We start from the raw sequence: 20,670 nt of genomic DNA on the forward strand, positions 1-20,670 counted from the left end.
GTATTTTGGATACAAAGTTCATTAGGTTGGCTTGGAAGGTTCACTACAACAGCTTTCTAGGGAAGTCTACTGATTTAAGATGGCGGCCGTTTACCAAAGCCGGCAAGTCTGTCATTTTGCATCTAGTTTTCTATACATGTGCTGCTAACGCCGCTGAGTATGTCATTTCGCATCTAGTTCTAAATACATATGATATCTATTATTTAACGTAGCATTATTTGGACGTAGTTTGTAGCTTGCCTGGCACAACCAGACTGTTCTCCCTGTAATTTTCAAACACTGTGAGAATAGTCTGGAAACCAGCTCCGTAATGGCCTCTCGAGGCCAACGAAATCAACCGTCCAATCAGATTCGATTATTTGTGTGACATGTTGTTAACGAGCAATGTCATTCTTGCGCGTCGGAAGTCGTCTCCGCAACAACACAGATGGTGAACGGGAGAGCCGAGAATATGTTCCAATCTGCGGTAAAATCAGTTTTAAATGACCAAAAACACATTGACACAAGTCATTGACAACAGTCCATCTCGCGCTAGCAATGTTGAATAAACTTCTCCATTCTCCGCTCGCGCTAGTTTCTTGTCGCTTTATCAACGTCATGATCGCCGGTCGCTGATTGGTCCACTCCGCTGTCTGTTTGCTGTGGCTTGCGCCGCCCTGGGAATTTGATCCGCTGGATAGTCGCCAGACTCAATCGCTGGAACAGTGAATAATCTAAGAATTGGACATTTCCCACACCTCTACAATGACTGAAAAACAAAAAAAAAGTGACTTTTTTTTTTTTTTAAAGATAAGTGCTTAAGAAAGTTTTGCTCGCCTGCCAGTGCCCCAGTATTGTATTAGGTCTAGTGACGCCCCTGGATGGCGGGCTTTCAAGGTTGGACGGAGCAGCATCAACTTTTTTAGCAGAACACGAGAGACAGAAACATTTGAACATTTTGGAGACTGCAAGACAGGAAAGGACTGAAATAATGGCAATGCTCATTAAATCTGTATATTTTCTTTTCCACGTGGCTTTCTCAGTGGCGGTAAGGAATCCAATCTCATTCTTGAAAATGAATGTTGTTATTTTTGCAATTTTTAAGAGGATCCAGCATTTGGTGGTTTTTGAACCAGTTAAACCAAAACACGCCAAATCCAGCAGAACTTTGATGGATTTGTTGTGTTTTGGGACTTTTGTTTTGCTGGTCAAAAGATATGCTGGATTTCTAAACAGGGATGTCATATTTCATTTTTCAAAAACTACCAGTGAGAGGCAATACAATTATATCTAATTTTTTTTTTCCAGTTGTTGCGTACCCTATTATTACAGTAGCAATCAGTATTTGTAATGAATACACCTTTAAAAGTTTGCTTTATGGTCTTCTTTTCAATTCATGATGAGTGATGGAGTTCTTATGTAAGTCCCACATTAATATGAAAGCAAACATTTGATTTTTTTGCCCAGGTACCTGTTCCATGTGAGCAGCAAGTGGTCCGCCTTGAAGCAGAGATTGCGGGTCTGACCAATTTGATCAATGAACAGCACCGGTACATCCAGGTGCTCCACAGCCATCAGGCTGAGCAGCTCGAGCACATCCCCAACTCTCATCTGGGCAGCCAAAACCTCTACAGAGGTATACTGTGTTTCCAATCGATTATTTCGGTAATCGATTAATGTAGCAATTAGTTAGTTCGAATAATCAAGTAATCGGATGTCGAACAATTAATACGTTGCAAAATATATTTTAGGATATGTAAAACAAGTGTTTATGCTTGCAATAACACTTATTTTGGCTTGGTAAAATTACACTTTCAAAAGAGCATTAAATGCAAATTCAATATAAAATTCCTGAGTGTTTCCTCAAACTATGCAGAATTGCACTTTCGTTTCACAAGACCACTAAATGCATTTCAAAATAAATTAAAATACCTGAGCTTAGCCTCAAACGATATAAAAAAATTAATAAATGAGGATCGAAATACAACAAACGAACAATTGGCCAACTTGAATAGCAAAAGTCCACTAGCTTAAATTATATAAACTGCTAACATTTTTTTTTTACAGTGCTCTTAACAAATCATCTAAACACATATTCCCACAAAAAACTGCTAAATAAACTAAAAAACGAAGGCATTAACAAACATATTAGCTCAAACAAAACCATACTTTATGTTGGTCTTAGCAGGGAGCAGCTGGATTCAGCCATGTTAGACGAGTTATGGCATATTCACTGTTGCCACTAGAAGGCAGCGTATCCACCCAAATCAATAAAACTAAATGCAACACTTTAAAAACAAACCATTAAAACGTCACTCGAATTAAACCAATCCTCGAAGCAGCAACATTTGATTCAAAGATTTTTTTCTAATCGAATTACTCAAGCAGCACTAGTTTCCATTTTAACATTTGTAACAAAAATTATAAGATGGCTCCAAATGTTTTTTTTCCACACCGCTTACAGCTCTTTGTAATCAATGGTACGATTCATGACTGCATCAGAAAATACTATGTGCTTTGCTTTGTGTGTAGACTGCTCTGAAATTTTTGCCAATGGAAACGTGGCCAGTGGCTTGTACGTGATTCGGCCCGACGGCTTCCCCACAGCCCTCAGTGTCTACTGTGACATGAATAACGGAGGAGGGTGGACAGTTTTTCAGAGGAGGAGGGATGGCAAAGAGGACTTTGACAGGTGCGTGAATGTAAGATTAAACATTTAAGTAGTAATTTGAGAAAATGGTCTTTGCATATGTTGCAGAGCGTGGGTGGAGTACAAGCATGGCTTTGGGGACCTGCATTCTCCAGATGGAGAATTTTGGATGGGCAACGATGCTCTACATCATCTCTCCTCACAAGGTTTGTGTTGCTCTAGGGCCATTTGTCAAACATTTTGAAGATAGTTCAACAAAATTCTTCTAGGAAACTATGACCTTCGCATCAATATGGAAGACTTTGAGGGGAAAGAAAGCTTTGCAGAGTACAAGAACTTTAAAGTGGACAGTGAAAGGGTAAGTTCACATCCCGTTTCCAAGTGCCTTATCTTTAACCTCGACCTTCCTGCTTTTCTCACAACAGCACAGCTCTTATTTAGACTAAGGTTTGCCGGTTCGAAGCACAAGCAAAGGTGTTCGGATTTGGACTTTCCGTGAATTGTTCAATGATGACGTTCTTTTCATGATCCACAAGGTGGGTCAGATAACTTTGTGTCACAAATGGATACATTTCCACTACAGACTACTCGTTAGGGGTGTGACAATATATCGAAATGGTGATCTATCGCGGTATTTTGCATCTTAAAAGGTTATCGATATGCTCCCGTCAAGAATTGATGATCATTTTGCCACTGTGGAAAAAAAGGTACCAACATGTTTCTACCAAAATCTTCAATTAGAATAGTGTGTTATTGTTAGCTCATTGGCTGCCATTGACGGCTCTAGACATTTAGTTCATTTTGACAAAACGGATTGGACGTCTAGCGCCGTCAATGGTACTCAAACATGACATCTTCCTGAATTTGGGGGCATTTATAGGTCAATTCGTGTTCATTTTTACTGCATTTACAGGTCATTTCCTGTTCATTTTGAGTCACTTCCTATTCATTTGGGGACATTCCGGGTCACTTTCTGTTCAGTAACCCAGAATCAACAGGAAGCAATCTGGAAATGCTAGAGCATAGACTTCATAATGTATTGACAGGACACGGGGTGCGGGTCCAATAAATAGGGGGCCTGCATTGTTGGCGAGGCCATCAAAGGTGACAGAGTGGAATCACAGACAAAGAGCTTTTTTCGTTGAAAATTCTTTCTAATAAATGCTTAAATCCCTGAATTCTTTATAGATATGGACGTAAAACTGTCTCGAATCTTGGTTAAAAGAAAAAAAAAAAAACGTTCCGTTAGCATTTATTTTACATAAATATGTCGAAGTACAAAGCTAGTCTGTTAGTAAATGTAGCTAGCGGCCGCCTAATGTAAACAGAGCTTTTCCGGTGAAAACTGTTGTGAATAAATGCTTAAATCCCTGAATTCTTTATAGATATGGACGTGAAACAGTCTTGGTTAAAAGCAAAAAAAACGTGCAGGTAGCATTTATTTTACGTAAATATTGCAAACTATGAGGCTAGTCTGTTAGGAAATTAGCAGCCGCCATATGTAAACAAAGCGCTTTTTGTGTTTAAAATTCTTGTGAATAAATGCTTAAATCCCTGAATTCTTTACAGATATGGACGTCTCGATTCTTGGTTAAAAGCAAAAAAAACAGGCAGTTTGCATTTACTTTACGTAAATATGTGGAAGAATGATGCTAGTCCATAGCGGTTAATTTCTCCCATTGATTTTTTTTCACGATGTTTCAAAATGCATGCATGGTACGAAAAATATAATACTTACCTTGAATCCTCGAACAAATCACTTTTGAGACAAACCTGTTTGTATGCAGTAGTTTTCATACTTTTTCAATCCTAAATCAGGTGTTGGATCACTGACTTTGCGACCGACTGCGAATAATGAAGTGGACTGTAGGGCGGCCCCCAACTTAAAGGCGTTGTGCAGTGAAGGTGGAATCTGACCCGTCACTCATTATAAAGTCTATGGCTAGAGATCGACCAATATGAGTTTTTCAGGACCGATACCGAATATTAGTAGTCAGAGGGGCCGATAAACAATTTTTGGAGCCAATATTCATTTGCAGTAAAAGTGTAAAAGATTGGTGTAAAAAAAAAACAAAAAAAAACAATGCAAACAGTGTACTTCATTGAAATGCTGAAAGCATGTCATAGACTTCACCATCAGTTGACTAGACAGCTCCTACAGACATTGCGCCATGCCTTCCTGTATGGGGCCAGGCCAGGCAGAGCGGCGTGTGGCTTTCACTGCTATGAACTCAAAACACATGCTGCGTTCAAATGCCAGATTTAGGTGTAAAAGGACGAAAGTTTTACTGCATACAAGCAGGCAGGAGTGTTTCAAGAGTGATTTGTTTGAAGATTCAAGGTAATCATTATTTAAAATAGCACCACACATGCAATTGAAACGTGAAAAAAATGAATGGGAAAAAATTAGCGTAACTTTATCTTGAAATATTTACGTAAAATGAATGATACCTGCCCGGTTTTTTGCTTATAACCAAGAATCTAGACTGTTTTGCGTTCATATCTATAGAAATTCTGGGATTTACGCATTTATTTACAAGAACTTTCAATTTAAAAAGCACTTTGTTTTGTGACGGCCGCCACGTTGGATTACACAATAGCGTAACTAGCTTGAAATATTTACGAAAAATGAATGATAACTGCCCCTTTTTTGCTTTTAACCAAGAATATAGACTGTTTTATGTCCATATCTATAGAAACTCCGGGATGTATGCATTTTTTTACAATATTAATAATAAATTATTTACAAGAATTTACAAGCTCTGTTTTGTGATGGCCGCCGTGTTGTATCCATACACAATAGTACATCTGTACAACTTTACATTCAAACGATCAGGTAATTTTCAGCCAACTGCCCATTTTTTGGCAAAAAAATATTAATTTAGACATTTCTGCATCCATACAAAAAAAAATCGCATCGCGTTTTATTTTTAATGTAAAATTTCAATGTAAAAATGACGAGGGCCCGAAAGCCTTGAAAGATGTGCTGAGGCAATTAACATCGGAATTAAACCCAAATAAGTTGTGATTGGAAATAGAAAATGAAAATTTTGCCTTTGTTGTGTAAAATTAAGATGATTCTGCATGCTTTCCTCAAGTATTAGTTTCTGACATGAAAATTGAGTTATTTATTAGCTGTTGAAAACTTGCACTAAATTAAAAAAAAAAAAAAAAAAAAAGTTGCTATTCCGAGCAAAAGCTTATGTCATATGTTAAATATTGCTATTGGTCATGAAAATATAGGTGATATTCTTTGCATTTAGTGATTTTTGTGCATCTGGCGGAAAATTTGAGAATTTTATAGCCATTTCAAGTTTTGTTATACTTATATAACAAAATTAGTTGGGATTTTATTAGGGAGCAACTATGAATTTTTAATGTCGATGCTCATGGAGACTCATATATGCCTAAGGGAGGTTCCTGTTCCGGTTTTAGGTCGATAGTGGCTTTAGTTTTTTGAAAATAGGCCCCCTAAGGATCGACCTCGAGCACCGTGTCCCGTCGACTGATAGTGAAGTCTATGAGCATGTTTATTAGGAGTGTGACAAAATATCGAAATGGGGATATATCATAATACTTTGTATCCCAAAAGGTTATCAATATGCTCCTGTCAAGAATCGAGATATCGTTTTAAAAAGGTGTCAATAAAGAAAAAAAAAAAGGCTGCCATTGACGGTGCTTGACGCCCAATCCATTTAGACTGGGAACGTTCATTCATTCAAAACCAGAGCATTCACAGACATTCGATCCGTTTTTCGGGGCATTTACAGGTCACTTGCTGTTCATTTTAGGGCATTTACAGGTCATTTCCTGTTGAGTTTGAGTCACTGCCTATTCATTTGGGTGATTCACAGGTCACTTCCTGTTCTGTAATGCAAAATAAACAGGAAGTGACCCATAAAATACCCCAAAATCAACAGGAAGTTACTGAAAATCAACAGGTAAATGACCTTAAATGGCCTAAAATTACCTCATTGCCTGGCATTGGCTGCTACTGACGGCCATAGACATTCAATCCGTTTGAAGTGGGAGGGGAACATTCGCCATCCCTCCCACTTCAAACTCATTCCAATTCACAGCAAAAGCTTGTTTTTCTGGTTATTAGTTTTTTGTAGAATATCCTAGAATGATTTCCTGACCAGTATATCGATAATCGTTGTATCGCCATATCGTCAGATCATTGTTATCGTGAGTTTTGTATCGCAAATCGTATCGTATCGTAAGGTACGAAGAGGTTCCCACTCCTAATGTTTATTGAATCACACAAATAAAAAAATCTCCAGAAGTGCCTAAATTTCATAGACTCTGAAACAACTCTTATAAAGTTGAATAAAAGGTGAAATAAATAGCTCTCCGGAAAAAAAAGTGTTGTTCCAAAAAAAAAAAAAAAAAAAAAAAGTTTTAAGCATGTTACTGTGCCACCGTGCCGCCTTCATAATACGAATATTTTTAAAACAAGAACAATGTAGAAAAATGCTTGTTTTCATTAAATGTTTTATTGAGTGAATCCAGTCAAACTAAGAACAGCTGCGCGCACACACATACAATGAGTTCAGAGCTGAAACGAATACTCGAGTAACTCGAGTTTGAAAACTGATCCGAGTAATTTTATTCACCCACGAGTAATTGTTTATTTTGATAGCTCTAAGCATCACGTTTTGCCCGGAGTACTTTTAATGCGGGACAACGCGGTGATGTCTCGTGCGTAGAGGAAGAAGGAAAAAAAAAAAAAAAAAAAAAAAAAACTTACTGCAGCTGACAGCCGCTACAAACGACGCCAACGTTGCTAAAAACTAGCCCGCATGATGCTACGTTGGTAGCAGGTAGCGTCTGATGCGTCTCATACAGATCACATGTATGTTGAACTAGATGCGAAATGACAAGAGTCAGCGGCGTTAGTAAACAGCCGCCATCTTAAAGCAGTAGAGCGCTAAGCGCTAATAAAGAGCGCTAAGCGCTAATACATTAGATTAACGTTACTGTCACTGGCTCACGTAACGTTAGCCCTGCGGAGGGCTAGGTTTCTATTAATTATGACCACTGTCGATGCGTGGCTAACGTGTGTTACATACAGGCTTTAACTTAACATAGCATCGTGGAGTGATGAGGGTGTAAAATAAAAACTTAATAATGCTAACTATCAATTTTAGCTCAGTAGTCATCAACTCAAAATCCTATCAGGACTTACATTTTAGACTAACTTCAAACATAACTAGAACTTAAAAATAGCTTGACACAAATACAAATTCAATTGAAACACGTGGGAAAAAATCCTAGCTTATAAGTGATGTGTGTTATCAAGCGTAATGGCATTTTTAGGTAAGAAATATATATATATATATATATATATATTTTTTTTAATAAGATCTAAAAGTTTTTTGAGTGAAAGCAGTGAATGTCTTTTTTTATTCTAGTTCCATCTGACATGCAATTGTTGGCTGTTTTTCAACAATGTACATAGAAAATAAAGACATTGACTGACTGAAAATGGTTCAATATTAGATGAAATGTCTTGTTTTCTCATGTATATTTCTAATTGCTCTTCACCTAAGAATATATGTTTTATCCGATTACTCGATTAATCGATAGAATTTTCAGTCGATTACTCGATTACTAAAATATTCGATAGCTGCAGCCCTAAATGAGTTGCTAGTGTTTAACAAGCTAAACGATGATTGACACATTCGGTGTCTTTGAAAGTAGTCCTGCCAAGCTTTTCTGGCAAGATCAAAGCTTCAACGGCTGTCAATCATCATTAACTTTAACAAACAAAACTCGCAGTGCACTGCTGACCAAGAAAAGCAGCAGGAGGGAGAGTAAGGCTGTACGAGCATGAAGCAGAAAAATATATATTTTATTTAAAATTAAAAATCCGATATTTTTCACCCGATTCCGATCCTATGAAAAATGGTGCGATCCCTAGTCCCGATCCCTAGTAATTTAATGGACTTTTTCATATCGGCCGGTCAGATTTTTTTTTTTTTTTTTAAAAAGGCTGATACCAATATAAACGTCATATTTCCAAATATTGGCCGGCCAATATATCGGTCTATCTCTTGTAAATGCCCCAACATCAACATTAAGTGACCCAGTAATGTCTCAAAATCAATAGGAAATAACATGAAAAGTCCCAAACTTAACTTAGTGGTTGACATAGACGGTCATTGACATCCGTCCCGTTTGAAATTGGAGGGATGCCACCCTCCCATCGTGAATTGTTGTCGTGAGCCTTGTATCGCATATCGTATCGTGAGCTACCCAGAGGTTCCCGCCCTTACTACACGCTGCCCATAGGAAGGATCTCTTAGGAGATGCACTGGTCAATCGTATTGCCCATATTCGAGGGAAAATCCTACTTTCTCATTTATATGAGCATTTTCACAATTGTTGGACCATTTTACATTGTCACGACTAATCTGTTCAAAGGACATGTACCAGTTGCATTTGGGGGAGTACAAGGGGACCGCAGGGGATGCCCTGGCTGATCTGCACGCCACCGAAAAACCAGCTCCAAAATTCAGCACCTATGACAACCAGCCTGGCGACGAGGTCAAGTGTATCAGACACAGCAAGTCGGGCTGGTGGTTCAGCAGGTCAGTGACGTTTTCTCATTTTCATGAATCCAGGGTTCCCACTGGCCCTTAAAAAGTCTTTAAAATCCGGATAATCAAGGTCCTAAATCGTCTCAAATGTTTGTGGAAAATTGCAGTAGGTATTACATTTCCAGAAGATGCATTTAATGCCAGGGCTGCTACCAAAATCTTCCATTAGAACAGTGTTAGCTCACTGGCTGCCATTGACAGCACTAGACATCCAATTCATTTTGACTGGATTGGACGTCTAGCGCTGTCAATGGCACTGAAACTAGGGCAATCACAGCCAGTCTTTTGTGTCCATTTTACGGGTTACTTCCTGTTCATTTTATGGCATTTACAGGTGACTTGCTGTTGATTTTTGAGTCACTTCCTATGCGACTGGGGACATTCTCGAGTCACTTCCTGTTCAGTAACCCAAAATCATCAGGAAGTGACCGTAACTCAAGAGGAAATGACGTGAAATGCCCCAAAATGAATTCATTGCTTGGCATTGGCTGCCACTGACGGACATATATGTCCAATTTGTTTGAAGTGCGAGGGATGGCAGCCACCCTCCCATATCAAATGAGTTGTACGTCTACCTAGTGATACTCATTTCAATTCAAAGCAGAAGAATGAAAAGGGTTTTTTTCTGTTAAGAATGATTTCCTGACCCATGTATCGATAATTGCACATTTGAGGAGGAAAAACACCAGTTACAGGAAATAAAATCTTAAATTGTATTTTGAAGGTCTTAAAAATGTCTTAAAAAGCATTAAATTTGACTTAAAGCTGCAACAACTAATCGATTAAAGCGATTAATAAATTACTTGCAACGAAATTGATCATCAAATTTTGCAGGCAGGTATGAGCAGTCCTGTTTGGGTCCTTGTTTGTGTGTTATGTGAAGCTGCGTACACGTGCCATTGATTTGAGTGAGAGTTCACTGCTACACTCAGGTTGCTGAATCAGTAATATTACGAAGTGTCGAGAGTTGGATTGTCTTTTGTGTTGTTAGATCCAGTGTGCCTCCATCAGAGTTGAGTAAATGAAGCCAATTGTATTGTTTGTATTCTTTGTTGATGAGACGTTTCTACTTAGCATGAAGCGCTAAGCTAGTTAGCGATTATGCTAATCTGTCTCTTAAGTGTCCGTTTGTAATGTTTTGGAGAAGCATATTAGCACTTGAGTTATTGTTATATAGTAATTTTCTCATTTCTTTTTAGAAATAAACCACACAAATAAACCCATTCATATAATACCTTAGTCTCCTTTCAAACTGTAAATTTTCATACAAGCGTGTGTGCTTTGAAACTGGATTCGGATTGTATTTATGAACAACTGTATGATAAAGAAAACGGATTCATTACAATCTGCTTCCTCCTTATTCGATTTTGTTTCGTTTGTCTAAAGGAAATAAATGAGTCATTGACGCAATTTATATTCGCGCTTTACCCACAAGAACAAAAAAGTCAATCAGCAGCACTTTAAAAATATATATATATTTTTTTGAATGAACAGGACTTTTTGTCTGATTTGTGTACCGAGAAATTATTTTTGTTTTATACTCAAAATCTTTATTAAAAACCTTAGTTTTATGTACTCAAAACAGTAGTTTTAGTCGACTACAGCTAAATCAGGAAGATGTCATAAAATATTATTTTTGAAGGAAATATTCATTTTGTCTTCATTTTTAGTTACAACATGCCTAAAACAACTTCAAGTTAATTTGTGAAGGTAATTGAAAAAATTGAGATTTATCTGATTAATCGTTTAATTAATCGTCCGATTAATCAATTGTAAAAATAATAGTTAGTTGCAGCACTACTTTTAAAACGGTGCAAGAACCCTGGAATCCACCGTGTCATGATTTTTTTAAAATACAGTAATCCCTCGCTACTGCGTGCTTCAAACTTCACGCCCTTAGTCTATTGCAGATTTTTCTTCCAATTATAAAAAAAAACAAAAAAACATTAATACAGATGAGCTGTCCTGATCCGATCTCATAGTCTCAAACTTCCTCCTGCTGCTTTTTTTTGTCGGGCAGTGCACTGGAGTTGCTCATTCAAGTTAATGATGATTGGCAGACATTAAGGTTTGATCTTGCCAGAAATACGTGGAAACCGAAACTTCAAAGCACTGCATGTGTCAGTCATTGTTTAGCTTGTTAAACACATGCATTGGCAACTCATTGTGTTTAAGTGAACAGTGTGAGCGGATTTTAGTGGACTCACTCAATGAAGCATTTAATAAAGACAAGCATTTTTCTACATTAGTCTTGCTTAAAAGTATTTCGGTGGGACATTTTTAAAACTTATCATAGTTATTAAAGTGGTTAAAAAACAACTTTTTGGACTATAAGCCACTTTTCCCCCTCATTTTGAATGGTGTGGCTTATAGTCCTGTGTGGCTTATTTGTTGGTTTGTTTGGTTCATAGGTAACGCTTTATTTGACAGTGATGTCATAAGACTGTCATACTAATGACATGACACTCTCATGGGCATTACTGAATGCTTATGACAGATGTCATTCGGCAAATTATGTCACTAACTTCATTTATGTCCAGCTCTGATCTTTTACATCCATTCAAAAGTCAAATCATTTGCCACATGACACTAAGTGACATATGTTATAAGCATTCATTAATGCTCATTATGGGATATTTACACCAAAAGATATTAACCGGTAACACTTTTATTTGACAGCGGCATCATACCACTGTCATAAGACCAAATGAACCACCATGACTAATTGAACCAATTGGCTGCAAAGCTTCATTGCTTCAAGAAGCTGACATTGTCATGTCAAAATTATGATTGTCTTATGACAGTCTTATGGCGCCACTGTCAAATAAAGATAAAGCGTTACCAAATACCACAACTAGCAATTAATGAAACAACATAACAGTAACTGAAAAATAATTAGCACAGAACATGAATTTTGATTATTATTTACACCTGTAGCGCTGCAATGCATGCTAGGAGGGAGGAGTGTGACAAAATATCGAAATGGTGATATATCGTGATACTTTGTATCCAAAAAGGTTATCGATAGTCAAGAATCGAGATATCGTTTTATAAAGGTGTCAATGTTTAAAAAAAAAACAAAAAAACATAAGGCTGCCAGTGACGGTGCTTGATACCCAATCCATTTAGACTGGGAACGTTCGTTCATTCAAAACCGGAGCACTCACAGTCATTCGGTCCGATTTTTTGGGCATTTACAGGTCACTTGCTGTTCATTTCAAGGCATTTACAGGTCATTTCCTGTTGAGTTTGAGTCACTGCCTATTCATTTGGGTGATTCCCAGGTCACTTCCTGTTCTGTAACTAAAAAAAAAAACAGGAGTGACCCATAAAATATCCCAAAATGAACAGGAAGTTACTGAAAATCAACAGGTAAATGACCTTAAATGGCCCAAAATTACCTCATTGCCTGGCATTGGCTGCCACTGACGGCCATAGACATTCAATCCGTTTTAAGTGGGAGGGATGGTAGCGAATAAACGCTGCCATCCCTCCCACTTCAAATGGATTGGACGTCTACTAGTGATAAACTCATTCCAATTCACAGCAGAAGCTTGTTTTTCTGTTTATTAGTTGTTTTTAGAAAATCCTAGAATGATTTCCTGACCAATGTATCGATAATGGTTGTATTGCCGTATCGTCAGATCGTTATCGTGAGCTTTGTATCGCAAATCGTATCATATCGTGAGGTACCAAGAGGTTCCCACTCCTACTAGGAGGCATGTTGGATGACAGCAGGTGGCAGCAGAGGTTTTGTCTCCCCCAAGGGAGCAGTTATGGCCAAATGAAGCTTCTTGAAGCTTTTCAGCCAATTGGTTCAAAGCTTCATGGTGGTTTATTTGGTCTTATGATGCCACTGTCAAATAAAAGTGTTACCGGTTAATATCCTTTGGTGTAAATATCTCATAATACAGTGAGGACAGCTGCGGCTTATAGTCCAGCGCGGTTTATCAATGAACAAACACATTTTCGTTCAAATTTGGTGGGTGCCGGCTTATAGCTAAGTGCGCCTTATGGTCTATAGATTATAAAAGTTTATTTTTTTAAATTATACTTTGGGGGGAAAAAAGCGGAAAAAACCCATCTCATATGTATCACTTTCCAATGCTAAATCTGAATCAATACATTGACCACACAAGAAAAAAAGAAACAGATGGGGGCGCTACTTTGCGATTTTTCACTTTTTTGCGGCGGGTTCTGGTCCACATTAACCGCATAAAATGAGGGATCATTGATTGTATCTATTTTTTCTTTGTCAGGTGCGATTCTGGTAACCTTAACGGCCACTACTACAAGGGACCGTACCAAGCCATGACCGATGACGGGGTGGTGTGGTACACATGGCATGGGTGGTGGTATTCCATCAAATCTGTGGTCATGATGGTACGAGCGGCCGACCTCGAGCGTCCGCAAGCCATGGTGTCGGGTCAATTGGACCCGATGAAAGCGGCAGGTGATATGCACTAATTCGGTTACAATGGCATACAGTATTATGTAGTCCCTATTATACAGTAGTATTGCTGTTATTGTTTTTGAATACCCCAAATTAAAACATTACAAGAATTGAATGTCATACTGCATTTATCCTGTTTTCAAAATAAAAGAGAACATGCTCTACTGAGGCATTGTGGGTACATTTGAGGTTTATAAGGATTCACAGAAAAAGTCCAATGTTGTCACTGTGGGAAAGGTTAGGCAATTGTGACAATATAATTAGCGATCAGCTACAAAATCAATGTGATTTTACAAGGTTTCGATGAATTCTACTTTTCTTTAGGATACAGCAGGAATATAATTACACGTGTTAACCTCCTCGAAATGGGAGGCAGGGTCTAATCTGGCCTGCACAGACATAACATCCAAGGAGAATTACATTCCACATAGTAGAGTAAGGTTGGAAGGAGCAAACATAGAACAAGAACATCCATCTGACGTCAACTTGAGTAGACGCTCTCGTTTGCCTATATAAGCATTTGTGAAGTCACATCTTCCGGAAGTCTGAAGCAGACCAGTGATTGAGCTTCGCTCTTTGGGGAGAAAACGGTCCTCGTTAAACGAACAAGAAAGGCCATCAATTCTTGTCAAACGTTGAAATGACAGGGGATGATTTGCAGACCAAACGCAACCCAAGTACATATCCCGGGAAGCTCCTTAATGTGAACATAACCAAATTAAAAGTAAAGGTAGACATAACATGGGTGACACTATATACAGACCCTGAGATTTTCCGTTAATTTTCTTTAGGAAAAAAGTTGTTGGCATTTGGTAGTCTGAAGCTGAACGAGCCCATCGCTCGCATCGTTGCGCATCTGTGACGATGTGGCAAATAGTTCATCGCAAAATGTGCAGCTGACTAGGTCCGATTTTGGGATCCTTCTCGAAATGAGTTCAAAGGCAAGGAGTACGCTGTTATCTTGGAGATAAGGGAGCGGCGGCGGGGAAAGACGCAGAGTTCCGAGGTGAGCCGAAGGGAGAGGTGGGGGACAGTCGGCGCGGGCTCCCCATCAGGTCACCGTTATGAAGTTTCCACAGCAGCTCCTCGTTCTCCATCGACAGACGTTTGTTGACCTTGGACTCTTTCTGCAGTGTCTGCTGGAGAATAGCTTGCTCACTGGACAGCTGCCTGCAGACGCAAGTAAAAAAATACTTAGAAATATTCAGATTTTTAAAAATGTATCATATTTGGTTGAGCTTGATAAACGTAGAGGGCGCTATGTGCCTCCCATCACTCACTGAAAAACACCCCTAATCACTGTTGTTGAGTTTAGGCACACCTTTATGCTGAGGAATTGTTCAATTCATCAAACAAAAGTAGTCCTTGGCCACCATCTTGTGGTATCTACAGTAGTGTTGCAATGATTAATCGATTAACTCGAGTAATTCGATGAGAAAAAACCTTTGATCAAATTCTGCTTCAAGGATTCGTTTGAGTGACATTGTAATGGTTTGAAATTGTTGAAAAATTTAGTTTTATTGATTGGGTGGATGCATTGCCCTCTCGTGGAATCCAGCTTCTCCCTGGTAAGACCAACATAGGGTATGTTTTTATTTGATCTAATACGGTTGTTAATGCATTCGCTATTTAGTTCAGAAGTATAATTTAGTAGTTTTTTTGTGGGAATATGTGTTTGAACAATTTGTTAAGAGCATTTTAAAATAAAAAAAAGTTGCTTTTGCTATGCAAGTTGACCCTCCGGTCTGCCGGGGCCGCAGCAGAACGACGAGCCGCAACTTGCTCGCCAACGGGCTGGCCGATTGGTGAAGACAATCAACCTCGCCGCAGTGTGTGACATGAGTCGGGGTAGTTTTGTGTGATTTTTCGTTTTCGAAAGGCGAGGAAAAGACTTGGAAAGCCGCTCGGTTCGGGTTAGCATGTCGCCTAGCTCTCACGCCTTCTGCTTTGATTACGCTCTTTCCTCCGTCTCAGAAGCCGGGGCAGGGAAATGACAAAAGCCGGACTAATTCTCGTGGCATAAATTCAATTCAGGAGGTTTAGGAAGTTTTGACCATTATGCAGTACTTTTGCCCTGTTGTACTGACTAAATGCATTTTTAATATTTCATATTCCATTTAGCACAAGACTGATATTTGTCATGACCATACCATTTATTTCGCAATTGGGGAAAAATATTTAGATAAAATTGTAAACATTCCTGTAAAAATATTGCAGTACAGTTATTAAAACAATGATGACATTTCGCATTTTCCTGGTTCTGAATCTTCCCCCTCAATGGGCTGAATTCTAAATCAGCTGAAATCGTTACTCTGCCGACGTTGTCACCCAGATGGAGGCGCTCGAGTGCTATAATGACAGGTGGGGCTAATCGGCAGATTAAAAGATTCATTTCTCGTCATTTGTGCTTTGCCAAATTGGTGTATACAGTCGAATCGTCTCGGTAATTCACATAATAATGCCATTTAAATTTTTTTTAATGGTGTCACAGGCACTTTAATGCACTTTTGAAAGTATAATCTTAGCAAGCCAAAATAAATACAAGTCCTTCTCAAAAGATTAGCATATTGTGATAAAGTTCATTATTTTCTGTAATGTACTGATAAACATTAGACTCTCATAAATTTTAGATTCATTACACACCACTGAAGTACTGAAGTAGTTCGAGCCTTTTATTGTTTCAATATTGATTCCTAGCCTATTTGTTAGGAAATTCCTTTCTGTGTCTAAGGGCCCAAGTACACCGCATGCGTGATCGTTGCGGTTCTGGTCCGGTTCAGTGTTGACTGCGTGCCACGCAGTCCGTCAAAAACAGGCAAATCATACCGGCTGCTGCACGGCTGCGGTCCGCCAACTCCGTCCCCTCGTGAGCTCTCGCGTGATCGCGCGCGATAATGTGCCATTTAAAACAACGACAAACACACGGAGTCTGTAGTATGTACTCATCAGAGAAGCAGAGAGAGAGCACATTTTTTCCCTTGCATATTGATATTGTACCGTTTGCTAAGCGGAAGTTTGGCCGCGAAAACAACACACGAGCTTCAACGCCTTTTTCCTCTTTTTCTTTATTAACTTACCGCCACCTCATCAATGCAAAAACAACAACTACAGTGGGGAGAACAAGTATTTGATACACTGCCAATGTTCCCATTGTCAGTGTATCAAATACTTGTTCTCCCCACTGTATTTACACTGACGCTATCTAGTCCACCAATCGGAGCGTCGGGCTGGTGCACCAGCACACCAATGACAGCCCCGCGTTGGTGCATAAATTAACCCACCGATGACAGCCCCGGTCGGCACGACACCGGCGACACTACAATATTTTAGTTGTGTCTGTCTCTTAATTCCAGATTGACTGCATCATGTTGAGATCAGGGCTCCGTGCAGGGGGGCTATTATGCCCTTGGTTGTCTCAGTGCGTTTATATCTTTGTGCACATTTAAATTTATGGTACGTAACATCTCATAGAGCTGTTATAAACAACTGATAAATAATCATATTTATAAAATGGATAGCGAATTATTTACGACACGAACTAAAAAAACAGGGTACTTGGAATTGGTGTCTCAACCCTGCAGATTCATGTGCCCAGCGCAAACTGTTGTTTTTTCTATTAAGAGTCAAGTGAAATGTAGGAAAGAAAGAGAAACGTCTTGAATAGACCACCAGGTCGAAACTTGTGGGTGTCTCTTTTTTCTCTTTCGTACTTTTCCCCCTCGACTCTGTATACAAACCGAGATTGTTTGTGCGCGGGGCACGAGAATGTCTGCAGTGGAACCACTTCCAGATACGCTGCCTTTTTTTTTTTTTTTTTTTGCTTAGCACGTCGTGTGTTTGATATCATTGCCAGAAAAACACACATAATAGGACACTTTGCAGTTTCGCTTTTAATTGTGTCCTTATAGTAACGATCTGCTGCATGTATATCACTTTGTGACTTTCCACCTCCATGTTGAAGCGCTCATCATCCATTTTCGCTCGTGTTTAAACCGTGATTAGGCACCTGGGCTTTTGACGTCAGGCCCAGCTCCGCCCATTTTGTCGGATGCATGTCCGGCAGAAATAGAAAATAGCCTATACCATCCGGCGGGCATGCGGCACGCCAGAGGTGGTTCGCAGTCAATCCGGAGCACTGACGCGGCCGGTATGCGTTGAACAATAGGATATAATGGGAACGGATTGGCTCCGGCGCTATTTTTTACCGGAGTCGGACCGGAACCGCAACGATCACGCATGCAGTGTACTTGGGCCTTCAGCCTCTAGCTTGAGGGTGTCAATGGCGGCCTTCTGGACAGCAGTCAGGTCAGCAGTCTTGCCCATGATTGCGGTTTTGAGTCATGAACCAGGCTGAAAGTTTTTAAAAGCCTCAGGAATGTTTCGCAGGGGTTTTGAGTTAATTCGTTGATTCAGATGATTAGGTTAGTAGCTTCTTTAGAGAACCTTTTCATGATATGCTGATTTTTTGAGATAAGATGGTTTTTGACTTTTTTTTTGCCAAAATCATCAATATTAAAACAATGAAAGGCTTGAACTACTTCAATTGTGTGTAATGAATCTAAAATATATAAAAGTCTAATGTTTATCAGTATATTACAGAAAATTAGGGCTGACAAAATTATCGCATTAACGGGCGGTATTTTTTTTTTATTAATCACATTAAAATATTTGACGCAATTAACGCACATGCCCCGCTCAAACAGATTAAAATGACAGCAGAGTTACTTGTTACTTGTTATTTGGTGTTTGGCGCCCTCTGCTGGCGCTTGGGCCCAAATGATTTGATGGATTTCAGCAGTATGAGTGAGCATGGTGTAATTATTGACATCAACAATGGCGAGCTACTAGTTAATTTTTTGATTGAAAATTTTACAAATTTTAATCAAACGAAAACATTAAGAGGGATTTGAATATAAAATTTCTATAACTTGTACTAACATTTGGTAAATGGTGTTAAATAGCGCTTTTCCACCTTTCAAGGCGCTCAAAGCGCTTTACACTATCTCGCCATCCACCTACTGGTGACGCAGCACCAGGAGCAACGTGGGGTTCAGTGTCTTGCTCAAGGACACTTAGGCGAGTTCATCAGGGCGGAGAATTGAACCCACAACCCCTGGGTTGGGGGACAACTACTCTACCACTGAGCCAAGCCACCCCCACCCCCAATGCCCTCATCACCACCCCGCACACCACATTTATATTTAAAGAACTACAAGTCTTTCTATCCATGGATCGCTTTAAGAGAATGTTAATAATGTTAATGCCATCTTGTTGATTTATTGTTATAATAAACAAATACAGTACTTACAGTGGGGAGAACAAGTATGTACCGTATGTTGAATGTATATATCAGTCTTGTGTCTTATCTTTCCATTCCAACAATAATTTACGGAAAAATATGGCATATTTTATAGATGGTATGAATTGCGATTAATTACGATTAATAAATTTTTAAACTAGATTAAAAATTTTAATCGTTTGATAGCCCTACAGAAAATAATTAACTTTATCACAATATGCTAATTTTTTGAGAAGCACCAGTATTCTTTCAAGCTTAAACACTTGTTTATTGGTTTTAAAGCTCCTCAAATTTATTCTGCAACACATTAAATGTTCGAAATCAGATTACTCAATTATTCGGATTAATTCACTAGCAATTACAGTAAACTGGAGGACCTTTTGGGAGGGAGGGGGTCACGTAAACAAACGTACATACCTGGAGAGAGCAGCATGTTTGTCCATCCTGGCTTTGTAGTCCTCATTCTCCTGTTGAACCTTCTTTAGACATTCCTCCAGTTTAACATTTGTCTCCACCTGTGACATGCATATTTTATGTGAACTCATTGGCTACCATTGGCGGCAATAGACGTCCAACGTCTACTATTAACAGCAGAAGCATGAAAACAGTCACATGATTGGACCTCTATCATCATCAATGGCACTGAAAGTGTTAAATGTAAGACTTTAGAACAGCGGTCTCAAACCGACTCCACAAAGGGCCGCAGTGGGTCCTGGTTTTTGTTCCAACAGATCCAGCACAAACAGTTCAACCAATGAGGTTTCTACTAACATAAGCAGCACCTGATTGCAATCAACTGATTACACTTGTAAGAAACCAGATTGGTGAAAAGGTATTTGTCTCGTTTGGTTGGAATGAAATCCAGTACCCCCTGCGGCCCTTTGAGGACCGGTTTGAGACCACTGCTTTAGAACGACAGGAAATACTAAGTCAATTCATTGTCTAGTATCAAATCCTATTTCTTTTATTGCTAAACTCTTTCGGCGCGGTGCATACACAGCCCACAGACTTTTTATTAAATTATATTAAATTAACACATGACACAGTTTACCTTTCAATATTTACCACCAAACAACAAATGTATTTTTATTACCAAAAAAAAGCCAATTTTTATTTCCAATTGCGAAAACATTTAGAATTTCAAATTATATCTAAACTAGTGCTGCAACGATTAATCAATTAACTTGTGTAATTCGATTAGAAAAAAATATTCGAAACAAATTTTGCTGCTTCAAGGAATAAATAAATTGGAGTGGCTCTAATGGTTTGTTTTGAAAGTGTTTGCATTTAGTTTTATTGAGTTGGGTGGACACACTGCCCTCTAGTGGCAACAGTGAAGTTACCAAGTGTTGCTTTAAGACCAACATAAGGTTGTAAGTTTTTGTTTCAGCTAATATGATTGTTTATACATCCATAATTTAGTTTAGAGGTATATTTAGCAAGTTTTTGTGGGAATATGTGTTTGAAGAATTTGTTAATAACATTAAAAAAAAAAAAAAAAAAAAGTTGCATTTTATAACATTTAAGCTAGCGGACTTTTGCTATGCAAGTTAGCCAAATGTTGTTTTGCTGTACTTCGAGCTTTATTTATTTATTTATTTCTACCGTTTGAGGCCAAGCTCAGCTTTATATTGAAATGCATTGATTGATCTTGTGAAATGAGAGTGCAATTCTGCATAGTTTGAAA

The 20,670-nt window shown here is 38.8% G+C and overlaps 2 protein-coding genes across 6 annotated transcripts in view; one reads left to right on the forward strand and one right to left on the reverse strand.

Moving 5' to 3' along the window:
• Positions 1–940: 940 nt before the first annotated feature.
• Positions 941–13,799, forward strand: LOC130920054 (fibrinogen-like protein 1). Its single transcript, XM_057842889.1, has 7 exons — positions 941–1,027; positions 1,447–1,615; positions 2,512–2,671; positions 2,738–2,835; positions 2,899–2,987; positions 9,056–9,222; positions 13,491–13,799. The coding sequence occupies exons 1-7, from the start codon at positions 971–973 to the stop codon at positions 13,696–13,698; spliced, it is 948 nt and encodes a 315-aa protein (XP_057698872.1). The 5' UTR covers positions 941–970; the 3' UTR covers positions 13,699–13,799.
• LOC130920053 (microtubule-associated tumor suppressor 1 homolog) overlaps positions 13,778–20,670 on the reverse strand; it is a 115,767-nt gene continuing 108,874 nt past the window's right edge. For all 5 annotated transcript variants that reach the window (XM_057842883.1, XM_057842886.1, XM_057842885.1 and 2 more), the window contains exons 17-18: positions 19,401–19,498; positions 13,778–14,854 (exon numbers count right to left, since the gene is read on the reverse strand). In XM_057842883.1, the coding sequence (XP_057698866.1) occupies positions 14,641–14,854; positions 19,401–19,498 (312 nt within the window). In that variant the 3' untranslated portion in view covers positions 13,778–14,640. The remainder of the gene's footprint in view (positions 14,855–19,400; positions 19,499–20,670) is intronic.

Source organism: Corythoichthys intestinalis, chromosome 8 (genome assembly GCF_030265065.1).
Source record: "Corythoichthys intestinalis isolate RoL2023-P3 chromosome 8, ASM3026506v1, whole genome shotgun sequence".
NCBI classification, from domain to species: domain Eukaryota; kingdom Metazoa; phylum Chordata; class Actinopteri; order Syngnathiformes; family Syngnathidae; genus Corythoichthys; species Corythoichthys intestinalis.

What these genes read in the sequence shown, in the direction of transcription:
- LOC130920054 (XM_057842889.1), top strand. Translation starts at nt 971, where the DNA reads ATGGCAATGCTCATTAAATCTGTATATTTTCTTTTCCACGTGGCTTTC. An exon ending in CAGCCAAAACCTCTACAGAG is followed by an intron (nt 1,616 to 2,511) that starts GTATACTGTGTT and finishes CTTTGTGTGTAG; the next exon opens with ACTGCTCTGAAATTTTTGCC. An exon ending in TCGGGCTGGTGGTTCAGCAG is followed by an intron (nt 9,223 to 13,490) that starts GTCAGTGACGTT and finishes TTTCTTTGTCAG; the next exon opens with GTGCGATTCTGGTAACCTTA.